Raw genomic sequence first — 13,683 nt, 5'->3', positions numbered from 1 at the left:
TTTATCCTTGCAGAGACGTTGAGCTGGAAGTGTGAGTAATGAAACATGTGGGCAAGGTGAAAGAAAAGACTACCCATTTCGGGTGGGTTTGCATGAAGGAAACTCCCCTCAAGACATTACACCAAGGGGCCCCCAAGCCAGGGCCCAAGACGGAAGCGAAGGAGTAATTATTCTCCCCAAAAACTCGCTTTGTTCTGTGCGGAAGCGTCAGTCAGCGCTGAAAACAAAAATGCCAAAGGATCATTTTTCATACGTTTTTTACGCCTCCTCTTTTTTTTTTTGGGTCGCTGGGGTTTTCTTGATTCCGAGAGATTCTAACCTCGGCAAGTGTTTCCCCAATACCGGGTTTTCACCCAGCTGCGGTTGTTGCGGTGCAGTTTCGGTATTCAAAAGGTACTCCATTTTTCCGCTGCATTACAAGAGAACCAAACAAACACACACACACACACACACACATATATGCATTCACCTTTATGTCTTAAAAGGAAAGGAAAACGCCTTTTGAAAACGTTTGCTCTGCTGTTGCTGCTCGATAAAAGTGCACCAAATTTAACACGGCGAATGTGTCTCAGCGAAGCTTCTCAAACACGGAAAACAATGCACGCGTGAGGGTCTGGTGGTGTTCGCGCATTTCCCCACCCTAGGTCGGCCGGTACTTTATGCGACCACGGTTGGGAAGAAGGTGCGACCTTGTGACCCGGTTGAGTGCAATATTTGGATGGCTTCCCTGCTTGCCCGGCGCTGGCGAACGCTGGCGTTTTCCTCGCTTTGTGCGACAAAAGGACAAAGCCTCGTGCAAGCGCTCGATTATTGGTGAAATATTTGGCCCCTTTGTTCGAAACTTTGCCCAAACTCCCCGGTTAAGCTTCGAGCGAATAAACCACACACACACACACACACACACACATACACAAACATCCTAGTTCTTTGGAAGCGTATTTTATGAATTGCCTCTTTTCTTTAGGCTTGCATTTGAGCAAAAAGTTCGGAATCTTTGTTACCGGGTGCACTAAAATTCGTAAGTTTGCGGATATTAATTTTTCCAAACCTCAAATCCCTTCCCCGCATCTAGTTCAATCTTGCCATTGGACATTTCAATAAGTTCGCATCGGAGGAAAATTATAGCTATATGCAGCTATTGAATTCTGTTTACGTGCATTCATTGGAACTTGTTAAAGAAATGGGTTTCCAGCAAAGGTATTGCACGAAAAAATCCACTGCCAATAGTGAATTCCTCCATCTTTGCTAAGGGTTGCTTCTCTCGGGAGGAATTCACCCTAGTTGATGGCTAACTCCAATCCAAATGACCTCAAGTGCCCACACTAACCTGGTTGCGTGCGGATATGTGCTATTGCTTGGCAGCATTTCACCATTTTTACTTAATCTCCAGGCTTTTATTGCAAACGAGATATTTTATAGACGGATCACTGGCACATTCGTCCGGTGCCTGGGACTCTGCTATTCATCGAAAATTGATGCCAGCCACATTGCGTTCCAGTGCGCTCGAAGTACGTACGGGGATTGACTTGCGACAGCCCCCAGGAAGGAAATGAAAGAAATCATTCAATCGGAATTCATTCACGCTGCCTGCCGAGCGAACGAACTTGATTTGGTTTGATGCTGTGCACGAAGCCAGAAGTAGCACTTCGATGGGTAAAGCAAGAAAACAAGTTATACATGCCACCACCGTCGGGCTCGGAGCAAATCACATGCCCCAAGTACGTTAGACTAATAAAACCCGAGCCACACATCCGTCAACCGGTCGATCCGCTGCATGCCCCCGGGGGGAAGAAATCGAAAGACGGACCACCTTCAGATTCCCCTTCGGGGCAGGTAAACCCCATCTCCACCCAGGGGGCGCGAAGACTCCGAACTCACACAGAAGGAGGATGAACACAAACCGTTTGACGACTGACGGCTGAGCGAGGGCGGAACCGGAACAGCCAGGTACCGAAATCGAAAGTTTTCAATCAAACACAGGATTCATTTCCTTATAATCCCATCGTGCCATTTTTCATTTCCCTTCCGCACGTCGTTCGCCATCCATCTCCGGTGCGCGGGTGCGAGGGTGCTTTAACGATAACGATTGACCGGAAGCGTGGAGCAGCGGAAAGATGTTTGCCCGCAAGACGCAGCAAAATTGGAAAAAAGACAGCCAGCGCACAGCAGCACAGCAACTCGGCGCAACCGATTCCGTTTGGTTGATCGGGTGAAAAAATACCATAAAAACCCCTTTGATTTTGCAGATCCGGTCCGTTCGACGTTTTGGGACGGGGGGTTTTCGGCCGCCCCGAAGCGGATGCTGTCGTGCAAAACATGGTCGGGTCGTTTTGAAGGGCGAATGGGAAGCAAAATCGAAATTCAATCATTTTACAGGACGAACCGTGCACGGTCGGTCGGTATCGTACGGACGGTATCGTTTTCATTTCCTGCCGTGCACGGCACCCTTGCCAGCGTTTGGGCTCCTCACTTTTTGCCCGCATTTCATTGAAGCACAACACAATCAGCTGCCCGTTTCGCCCCCGGGGGCCTTCCACCGGGCGTCAAGATCAGTCGCGCCAAAACGTAAAGAATTTGTGGCTTGTTTCCAAGAAAAACCACCTGGTCGTCTAATCTTTTACAACACCGTGCCCTTTGCGTTCAGGGTCGTAAAGATGGCAAGCAGTGTACACTGTGTGGCGAACTTCGCGCCATTACTATATACGATACAAGTCAACCGTGCGGTACGGAACGCTAACGTGCCAAAGCTCTCCAGCAGTAGTTGTTTCAAAAATCGGTAGAAAAATGATCATTTTCATATCAGCTTCACACGGGCTCTAACGTGCAGCTGCAGAGAAATGTCATTACAACCGACGGAAATCGCGCAAGCGACTTCATCATGCTGCATCACACCTTTCGTGCAACGAAACTCTGGCCACTCGCTGTCAGACATTCCGTTTGATATCCTTATCGACACGAGCGCCTTCCACACATGACGGTTTGCGCTTTGCACCGCGTTGTGCTGCGGCTCCTTGGAAAAGTTCATCCCAACCCCAACCCCTTTTTTTGCGGAAGCGGTCCCCATGTACAAACGGCAAACGTGCAAAACCGACACCGGAAACAGGTCCCGGTGTGCAAGCACAAAAGTCACACCGGGGCCGGGTCAAAGATCGAACAAACGACCGACACCATAAGCGAGCATTGATGCTCTCGAGGCGCTTTTCTTACGGTTCGTTTGTCTTTTTTTTTGCACCCCGCTCGCCACGTCAAAGCCCATGTCGAGCTGATGTGAAGAAGGTAATAAGGAACAGAATCGGTGCTAACGATGCTTGAAATGGAGGCCATGAACCTAATAGACACTTGAATTTCGTCCGCCACCGGATACCGGCCGAGAAATGGACGAATAAAACTAAACTATCAACACTTTACAGCAGTTGCATTGTACGGTCTTTACAAAGGTAAAGCAAAAGTTTCCCGAAGCATAAATAGCTGTTTGAAACAAGCATTTACAAATATCTTTACAATTGCTTGTGTATCGTTTGTGAAAATCAATAGATTTGGAGCCGTCGTTTAGAGCACATTGATTCAAAACGAATTTCGGACGAACGAATTATGTCTAGACTCAATCATGCCCATCATATGTCCGTCGAGTAGGTATCGTAAAATCGGAACGACTTCAAACAGCGTGTATCGTTTCAGCTTAGCACATGGCACTTTGATCAAATCATGGCATACTGTACAAGCGGTTAACAAAATGGGAGCTGTTTCGTAGCATTTTTTTTTTTGTTGGCAATCATTAGGCTACTTAGATGGCTTCGATATGGCTGCTTCCTTATGTTGGTTCCATGTTTTGCGCTGTGTTTTGCCGATCGCGAGACAGTCGAGTTTAATTCCAGTAAAAGCCACTCGTCATGCGTTTATCCATCGCGTTACGCTAACGCATGAGTGTGTGCGTTTGCGGGAAGGGTGGAGGGAGGGGCAAGGGGGTGTTGCGCAAGTGAAAGTACTCTAAATACAGAGCATAAACGCAGCAGTGCTGAATGGTACGCGCATAAAATATGGGATGATGGTGATCGTAAAAGTAATCATAATACATTATCATTATCGTAATTTTAAATCTTACACGACTCGAACAGGGTGGAAAAATAACAACATCCCCCTACACGGTGCAGAAACCACTCACACCAGCAGACCCATACAGCTCCTTACGCCATTTTGTGCTCCGGGGGCCACGGTCGAGACGCACACAGAGTTCGCCACCAGTTCGTGCACCGAATACCAAAGCTCGTAAAGCCGCGTTTTGGTCGTGCCGAAAGTGGCAATGATTATGGTCGTGGTACGTTTTGTGTGCACGCATTTTTCCCCCTTTACTTTGCGGCGCGTCGTGTATGAGATTCGGTTTGCCGAAGGTTGCAGCTGAAATGCGGAAGAAAGTGCGTGCGTATTGTGCGGTACCGTGCACCGGCTGGCTGAGATGATGGCTAAAAGCACCTGCTAGGAACGCAATGCAAAAAACCGAAAGAAACGGGTTTTCGCACCCGTCATCCTCTCGAACGCCGACGCCATTTTGCGGGCTCGCGTTACCATTGCGGGGGAAGCCACCAGTAACGACACGAAATAAGCGTTCGCATTGCGAAGTGACACATTTCTGGTGATGGCGTGACTGGCAGGGCCTAACGCGTGGGCGAAGGCAACAATGTCCAATAACGAGGATGACAACCGGAACGAACGTTACCAAAAGCATCAGAGAGAGAGAGAGAGAGAGAGAAAGAGAGACAGAGCAAGTCTTTCAAAAGCAACAACCGTGCCCAAATTGCCCTCGCAAACGGCCGCTCGCTGCCAGATTCGATACGGTGAAGTACATTGCCGAAGTACTGATAAGGGCACACTGCATTAGGAGACTTTATGAGGTGCTTCACGAACTGCCTGGGTCGACTACACCTCTACCCCGTTCATTTCATTTTCACACAAGATCCTCTCGATCGTCCCGTCCATAGTTCGGTACGGTGGGAAACGGCTTCGCTAATAGTTTCAGATTAACGCCTGCTTGGCCTTGGAAAAGGAAAGGTTCTAAGGTTCTGCGGGAAAGCTTGATGAGTAGGTGTATTTGTTTTGAAACTGTTTCAACCCTACTCTTGGCGTAATTTCGATTAATGTCAGATAATGAAAATGTCTGACAGCAGAGGTCCAGAACTCTGTCCCCATTGCCTGTTTATTACTTCAATGCAGCCCTTTTCTTCGCGGCTAGTGTTCTAATAAACTACGTTCTTTACGGGAACGTCACCTGACCATCATGGGAACCGTATCCGATCAAAGAAACGCGATTATCGAGATGTCTTTTCATCTCTCCGGAGCTTATTCGAAGCTATTGAGTTACGATGTTTATTCCCCAACGATTGTTTTATCGCCCCATCTCCGCCAACCCGCAAGCTGAAGTTTATCATTCGCAGGCGAAGTGAAGCAAACCGAAATCAATGATACGGACTGTACTCAATTGATCCGAATATTCAATAAACAGACGCCACACAATCACTTTCCACCCAGAGGTATTTTGTTTCGCCCGTTCGCCCGCCTGCCACCGTTTAGCGGGAGCGGTGAGACCGTCGAGCTTTTACCGAAAAGCCACCGATTCCATCCTTTGGTGCGCTTCACGTTACACATTCGATAAGCACCTGCCGTTAGAAGGTACGTAGGCAATGGGGGGAGGGGGAGGGGATGGTTCCCTTTCATCATACCGAGTTCGCGAAATCAGATCGACCGCAGCTAATCGCGCATCGCATTTCCCTTCGCACTGGGTACGAAGCGCAAACATGGCACCTAGCTAAAGCCGGCTTTTCTGGGACTTAGTGGCCGGGATAACCCTGTGGAACCGTTCGGCTGTTTTTCCCGGCAATGTGGTTGCCACACCCCACGTCCACACAAACACAGCTCACGATGCTCAAGAGAGAGAGAAAAAAAGAAACGAAAAATACTTCGTTTATTATCTTCTCAAATAAATGGCATTGACTTGTGCTCATCTCGGGGGATGGATCTCGGGTGCTGCTACTGCTTTCCCTACTACCGCTACAACACTGTGCGCCGTTCGGACAACACTCTCGGATGGCGTTTTCTCGTGGTTGTCGCAACTTCATCGCCACCATCACTGTGCCGCACAGCCATGACTGACGGAATATTAATTTAAAGAGCTTAAATAAACTTTTACCACCCGCGTCACCCGGATTCCTGCCCGTATGCTATGGCGCTATGGAAATGCTCGGAAAAATCGTATTCCTCCTCGCTTTTTTTTTCTACCCTCCAGGAAAGACCGGGAGCTTTTCTGGGGTGTTTTTCTTTTTGCTTTTGCTTCTTAGAGGCATTTCTTTGCCTTCCATCTTGTTATACGATTTCATCTACCGCAGCTCCAGCTACTCCCGGTACTCTCACTCGTCCCGTAGTGGGAGGCTGTGACAATCAAAGCACAAGAAAAAGGACAGAGGGAGAGAGAGAGGGACCGAGCGAGTGCGCAAAAAGAATACACAAAAAAAACTTCAAGAATTTAATCAAATTCCTACCAAACGGCAACCCCGAACGGTTTTTCCCACTTCCCTCGCCTGGCTAACCCGCAACAAGAACCATTTCGTCATGCACCCAACAAGCATGTGGCACACGGTCCCCCAGCAGTAGTAGTGGTAGTAGTAGTGGGTAGCAGTAGTAGTGGTAGTAGCGATTCCCCATTTCCCACGGGCGGTCTCTATTCGCTTGGAGCGTGCAAAACGGTCAAACGGTTGATACGGTACAGGCTGAGTCTGAGTCGTTGATGGCCCGAGAAGAGAGTACATTAAAAGCAGTTCGCACGGTTCGGGAAAACGGCCTAACTCAATTAGTAGTGAAAACTGTAGGGAACGTATTTCCCGGTGACTACCGATCCAACCCAAAAAAAAAGGCACACCCAGTATCTCGTTCCGATGCAGGTTGCTTCGTTGGTTGCTACCGGGTGGATTAAAGAATGGTTCTTAATTATGCTAAGCAGTAGCAGCGGGTCTACCTGTGTGGGTAATGATTTCTTCAAAGAATTCATATTTTGAAACGTAATTTTGCTCTTATACTTTCATTTCCGTGTAACAATGCAACATAATCCCGCGCTACGGTCCGGGTGCAAATCGGATTGCCTTCGCCCGAAACCTTAATCCACTTTGTGTTAATGAAAAATTATAAACAGCTCTTCGCTCGGTAAATATTTCCTGGCATGGTTTTAGCGATCTTTCCGCTCACGATCGTCAAAAAATACAAACTGAAACTGATGGCGAAAAACGAACGCTTCCTCACGCAGTACGGCAACGCACAAACGGTACACGGCTTAGATCAAAAACCTCGGAAAACTCTCACATTGTACGTGGAACCGTTTTCTTTCCGACGAAACGGGTTCAACTTCCTACCCACAAAAAGCCAATGACGGCGGAGTGGCAAAGTTGTCTGTTTATCTTTCTACTCTACCGCCGAAATCAAACGTCAACCAGTTGCCACTGTCGGAATCGAAATTTACGAAAATAAAAAAGCACTCTAGGAAGATCGGCAAAGGCAAACCGGTGGCACCAACCGCCAACCAACGACCAACCAACCCGACCCGACAGAAACGGCAACCTGAACTAACTGCAGCCAAATGGTAGTCAGTGCCGTGTTCTGGCCGCTGGTGTCAGTGTCTGAAAAGTTGCAAAGCAGTTCCTCCGAGTGCTAGAGGTAGCATTCGGCAAATCGTGGGCTGCATTTACATGAAAAGCGTCAAACTAACTTTTGCTTTTGGCTTGTTTTCGAACCGCGTCTCTCGTTCGCTGCTCTCGGCGTGTCCACTCCCATTCCGAGCGGGTGACTTCTGTCGGCGAAGGCTGTGCTCCGGCTAGAAGTTGTGTGCGGATGTGTTTTGCTAATTGAAATCGATCCAAACCCATTGAATTCCAGCAGTCGAACTGTCGGAAGTGAATAAGTAAAGTCGCAATCGGAGAGGGTGGGCAATTCGCGCCCTCCCCCAATGATGAGAGGGAGGGAAGCAATTATTGCGGTACCGCTGCGGGACAACTTTATCAAAGTTCAACATTTGTCGCTTTTCCAACCCCACCCAACTGTCAACTTTACGCCGATGATTGTCGCTGAGTGAGTGATCGGCGGCTTCAGAGTGCGACTTGCGAAGAGGCGGAAGTATCCGTTCTAACAAATCCATTCTAATCACCGTTACACCATGATTGCGTAAGGGTTCTTCGGCCACTAAGTAGCAACATATGGCGAACAGCTGGGTTTGGGTGGGATTTTTGGGGACGCAACGTTGTTTGTTGGAGCATGTTTTTCGATGGATACAATTTCAATCGACCTTCCGGCTCCTGGGATGGAGAAGTCAGCAAGATCGCTTTTGGGGTAGGATGGGCCATTGGCGTCGTAATCGACAGGTTGCAAGAGTATTTACATTTCATCCCCCCTAACCAAGCCACCGTGATACGTGCGGCTCTGTTTGTCAGACGTGCTGTTGTTCCTCCCGTTCCGATTAAGCGGCGAGACCCTTAAGCGCGTACGGAACAATGTGACAAATAACGCACGGAGGGCGGATGGTTCGCAAGGACACGATCCTTTCAAGTCGGGGTACCGTTCGTTCACCGTAAGGACGTAGCGATGACAGTCGATTTTCATAACGAGCGCAAAATGTGTAAAATAAAACTCAATAGGGGTTTGTGTGTGTTCCTACTGTTCTTCACCCGACTGGCGTAGGAGTACTTTCTCCCGTTCACCTCGTCCCCGTGTTTCATATGCGGCTCACGTGTTTTGTCATCGTTCGTTGAAGGATCAAAACACCTCCGTCGCGTCCTTCAGCACTAGTTCCATCTACCACGGGAAAAGGCAAAACCCTGAATCCTGCTGGAAACGATCGAAGCAGAAAAAAAAATTCGGAAGCAACAACGATAACCGATGGTTTACACGACGCGCTGCAGCAGTTCACCGTTTTCTCCGATCCAAAAGATTCCAGCAAGACACAAAATGCAGCGTATATCGAACCCTGATAAGTCCGGTAGTATTAAGTCTTGGACAATATGAGCCGGGCACGTATACGCTTTTGCCACTTTTGAGCAGAGGTTGCTAAGTATTAGCTTTGGTGATGTTTCTGAGCTTGTGGCTTTCGAAGAACACGAATTAATCACGAACTATCTTAAGCTGTTTGGCGGAGCAAACACTTGACTCATACTCTACTCATAGGAAATAACTCGTCGACCTTTTCGACACGAGACATAGAGGAGCGCATATTAGACAGCATAGAGAGTTTTATATAGGATAGCATATTTCACATTAATTACTTTCTTTCAAAAAATTGTATCAATATTACAGAGCTAATAACTAAATGATGACCATTAACTCTCATGATCCATTCCCATTGTGCGACTACCAATCTGTCAAAATAAAAACGACAGTTTCAGAAAGCTCCTAAAAGTGTCTAAATTCGCCACAGGTAGACGAACGGTAAGCAGCTAAAAACTTACTCACCCTCCACCCCCGTGGCATCCTTTGAAAGCGAACATATTTGTTTTGCTCGCCAAAACTCAGGAAACTTTCATGCCATGCAACGACGAGAGAAATGGGAAGAAGCGAATCGGGGTGAGAATGGAATACCTTTGACTAACCCCACCCGACATATCCAAGGCAGAAGTGTCGTGTTTTTCTGGTAAGTGTTTGTCATCACTACCGTAGCTGATCGCTTTCCCATATTGCGTCGATTTGGGATTGTGAAAAATCCACCCACCCAAAGCGTCCGTCGGGGTGGGAAGCATTCGGGAGTGTATGTTTTTATTTCGGCAGAATTTTGCCCCAACCCGGCGCTCCATCCCGGCGTCTCCACAAAAAAGGGCTATGCTGTGCTCGCATCCGGTGCCCCTCGAATATGGTACTGGGTACGCTGGTTTTGGGATGGGAATGGCACAGTTTTATCTCCCGGGTCGTTAAGACAGCACTCACAGCGAAGTGTTGCAGCGAGCACACGGGGTGGCCGGGTTGACGATACGATTCCATCAACTTGCTACGGGGTTAGTTATATGGGAGGACCCGTTTGCCAGCATCCAACACCACTCCCCCCCACGAACATCGATCGGATGTTTCGGCTACCCACCGGTGTTGATATTGCTGAATATTGAAAACGATAGATGTGGAACGATGTTTTTGTTTGTCACGCGCTTCAGCCCTTTTGCGACGGGGTTGTGCAATATTGCGGACGGCAAACTAACACGTGCCCGCTCTTGCGCTACCGGAACTGGATCACGCACGCCGGAAGGTGGTTTATATTCTCCGGGTTTACTCGCGCTTCATAAACGCACAACCAGCGCAAGTATCACTTTATGAACGCGGCAACACTAATCCACCAAAGTGTATGTGTGTGTGTGTGTGCGCAGGGGTGAACTAGCGTTATGTGTGTGCCCTTCAATTGAATTAACGTAATGGCTACCGTGCTCGTGCTGAGGGTGGGGAGATACAGAGACAAAAAAAGCACACACACACACAAAGCAAATCATTCGTCGCAAGCAATTGTTTGCCGGTCGGTTGACTTTGGTGCTCGAAAAAATTGTCTCCAAATCTGATAAGCCTCGTTAAACGACAAACTATCGCCAATTACGCCATATTTTTTTCGGCATGCTCGGTGGCCCCAGCGTGGCACAGCGATGGGCTACGGCGAATAAATCCAATTTCGACACAAGTGTGCAATTGACTCGATATTTGCTACTTTCGCTCTACGAACCGTTGAGTATTGGGGGGAATTTTGTACGTTAATGAAATTGAAACGAATTTCCAGCTGGGAAAAGCTGGTAAAATGCTCCAGCGAGGGTGTTGCCCGGGAAACGATCTAGCAACAGCGACTCGATTGAGCTTTTGCATAATGTCCGTCCGCTACAGTGATAAGTTAGTGTAACATTGAGAGATTGTTTTTATTAGCAGACCACTGTGAGAGCGTAAAACATTGGGATAAGTGTTTAATTTTCTGCTTTTAATTGCATGGCGACGGACTTAATTAAACATTTTAAAGAGATTATTAAGCTTTTGCTAGTGTGCTTTTTGTATTACCGTTGAGTGCCGCCTTCCATTCGACAGCATGTGATGAACTTTATCTTAATTAGATACTCCAGCACACAGCCGCAAACGTCTTCGTATCCTCCCGCCGTGTTGCTCAGCGACCGGTTTCTCGAAACAATTACACCATCGTGGTGCGGCGAATGAAATTCCGAACAGACGGATGAGCGATGCTGGTGTACACTCCTGGCAGACCGTTCCCACACTCGATAGCGCCCCACGACACGATTCCGTACTGCATCCCATCCTGTACCGCCGGTCCGCCACTGTCACCCGCACATGCATCGACTCCCGGACCACCGGCACAAATCATGCTGTAACGAGAAGCGATGCGATGTGATAAGCATGTTGCGATTAGATAAGACGTCTTTCCGCACGCACTCGTCCGTGATGTAGCCGGTCCAGCTCTGGTTGCAAATCTCCCGCGGAACAACATCCAGCCGAACCATCTGCAAGCTATCGACGACCTTGCCTGAGGATGCCAAGTAACCCCAACCGGCCACCGTGACACGCCGCGCAATCGACCACTCGGCCAAAGTGGACAGCGGAATGGGTGCTCTGCCGGGGTCACTCATCATCATGGGCGTTCGGACGCGTATTGTGGCTACGTCCCACTGAAACTCCACCATGTCATAGTGCTCGTGCAGGTGATAGTAAAATACCGCATGCAGCGTTCCACCCGTCGACTGATAGGTGCTCCCGGAACGGACTGAAATCTGACGGAAAACGGACATCAGTGCATGACACATTGGCACCGCCCGGTTGGACTTGCGGGGAGTGGCGCGACTGACTTCATCATTGTTGGGATACCAATCCAGGCAGTGGGCAGCCGTCAGTACCCACGAGTGAGATATGATGGATCCACCACAGATGTGATTATTGAAATACCGGAGCGAAATCTGATAAGGAACGTCCTCGATCGTTGTCTTACTTCCACCGACGATTCGTGCCGTCCGGACACCATCTCCCGGGGGCAAGGAAACTGAGTGTGGAACACGATTCACCCGCGCGATGACGGTCTCAAGCGGCAGTGGAGCTGCAATGTTGGGATGAAGCCAGCATTAAGGAGAAAGTCAAACACTCGTTAAGAGTGCACCCTCGATCCACACTTGGCAGGATGGGCATCGCAAACGTGTACTCGAAACTCACAATAAGCGAAAATTGAATCTGCGCAACAGATGGCACAGACCAGCACCACTTGAAGACTACTGACGGAGCATCGCATTCTGACCGCTGACCGAACGTTGTTACACCGCGGACGTGCTGGATAGTGACACTACCTTGAGTTCGACCACGCGAGCCAACGACGTGATGTTTTCCAGCAGTATCTCGGGCGCACGAATTAAAGCTCTGAGCCAGTGTCCCATGCTCGGCACTGAGAATTAATTGTCGACGCTAATTTCGTTCGTGTGGTTTATCGGAGCAGGCGGATGTTATCTTTATGGAACGTCCAAAAGAACGTCGCATTTCAAAAGTGAGCGAAAATGATAACCAGATTATGAGATGATACTGAAGTATGAATTGAATTCAATAGCGAGTGTTGTTTTTACCGAAAGAATCTCGCAAGTAGACGTTTGTGCTAAGCGTAATGCCCTCTTTCGAGCAACAAGTCAAAACGCCTGAAGATATGCAAAACGTTTAGCAAAAGATGTATTTTTTTCTTTCGTTGGCATTCAAAAAATAGTTTCTTATTGCAGTATTTTAGGAAATTTAATGTGATACGCATATTCTGCATATCGTATTGTAACCAAAAATCCAAACGTATAAACCATTCTGTTAGTAAAATCCAGTAAGTCCCGGCCGAAACTCCGCTAAAACAATTTCTACCTATCGTAATCGGCAAACAAGGCTACAAATCTACACGCAACATATTCTGCAGAGCGGCTCCGTACTACATCCGCCGGTTTACTGCCACCCAAACGACTCATTTAACACTGTTTGTTCGTGTTTAGCCTGCGGTACGGTCGGTTGAGCCGAGCTAGGAATTAAATTTCACGCCGCAGTAGATGCGTATCAGCAACCTCCAGACCTTCGATAAAAAGTGCCAACTACACCGTAATGAGATAATTGCGCAATTTTGTGCTCCAATATTTTTACCATCCCTGACCCCCGAAGCTATCCACTATCCGCACGGCCAATGCACGTCCGGTGCAACTTATCACTAGTACGAGCGAGTTTCTTTCGAGCATGGGCAGAAGGCCGTACCGTGCACCTACCGATGCAAATGCAGAATGCCAATGGTGTTGGAGGCAATGGTTCTAAAACTCAATTACAACCACGTCGAGCTGTGGGTCGGTCGTACGAACGTGTGCGGAAATGAGAGAATGCATATTTTTCACGAAAAGCGCCCTACCGTCGTGCGGATTAGCAGACGTGTAACTGCAAACTGGCATGGTAGTGACTGCGGGACCCTGGCCTTGTGGATTCTAAATATGCGCTCGTTTGAACCCGGCAAACCTCCCCCTAAGCCTTTCTTAAGCCTGTACAGCAACGCAGCGACGGCAATTCGCCTAAACCCTCGCGGCTCGATTCCAGAGGTCTCGACAGTAATGAGGAAAATTTTAATGAAGAAACTAGATGCGTTACGGGAAATTGATGGTAATTAGGCAGGGATAGCAATCAGCGCTACGT

General features: G+C 48.3%; 1 protein-coding gene across 1 annotated transcript; it reads right to left on the bottom strand.

The window, feature by feature from the left end:
* Nucleotides 1-11,173: 11,173 nt before the first annotated feature.
* LOC128709357 (trypsin epsilon-like) lies at nucleotides 11,174-12,315 on the bottom strand. Its single transcript, XM_053804356.1, has 4 exons — nucleotides 12,202-12,315; nucleotides 11,844-12,088; nucleotides 11,434-11,768; nucleotides 11,174-11,366 (listed from the first exon to the last, which is right to left on the bottom strand). Exons 1-4 carry the CDS (start codon nucleotides 12,275-12,277, stop codon nucleotides 11,174-11,176), a joined length of 849 nt encoding a protein of 282 aa, XP_053660331.1. The 5' UTR covers nucleotides 12,278-12,315.
* Nucleotides 12,316-13,683: the final 1,368 nt, after the last annotated feature.

The sequence above is a fragment of the Anopheles marshallii genome, chromosome 2 (assembly GCF_943734725.1).
Source record: "Anopheles marshallii chromosome 2, idAnoMarsDA_429_01, whole genome shotgun sequence".
Taxonomy (NCBI): domain Eukaryota; kingdom Metazoa; phylum Arthropoda; class Insecta; order Diptera; family Culicidae; genus Anopheles; species Anopheles marshallii.
The sequence above is the reverse complement of the archived record's forward strand: the minus strand, read 5'-3'. Positions and strand labels throughout refer to the sequence as shown.

Coding starts and splice junctions, on each gene's coding strand:
- LOC128709357 (XM_053804356.1), bottom strand. CDS start 12,277: ATGCGATGCTCCGTCAGTAGTCTTCAAGTGGTGCTGGTCTGTGCCATC. Junction 12,089..12,201: donor AGATTCAATTTTCGCTTATT/GTGAGTTTCGAG, acceptor CCAACATTGCAG/CTCCACTGCCGCTTGAGACC. Junction 11,769..11,843: donor GGTATCCCAACAATGATGAA/GTCAGTCGCGCC, acceptor GTTTTCCGTCAG/ATTTCAGTCCGTTCCGGGAG.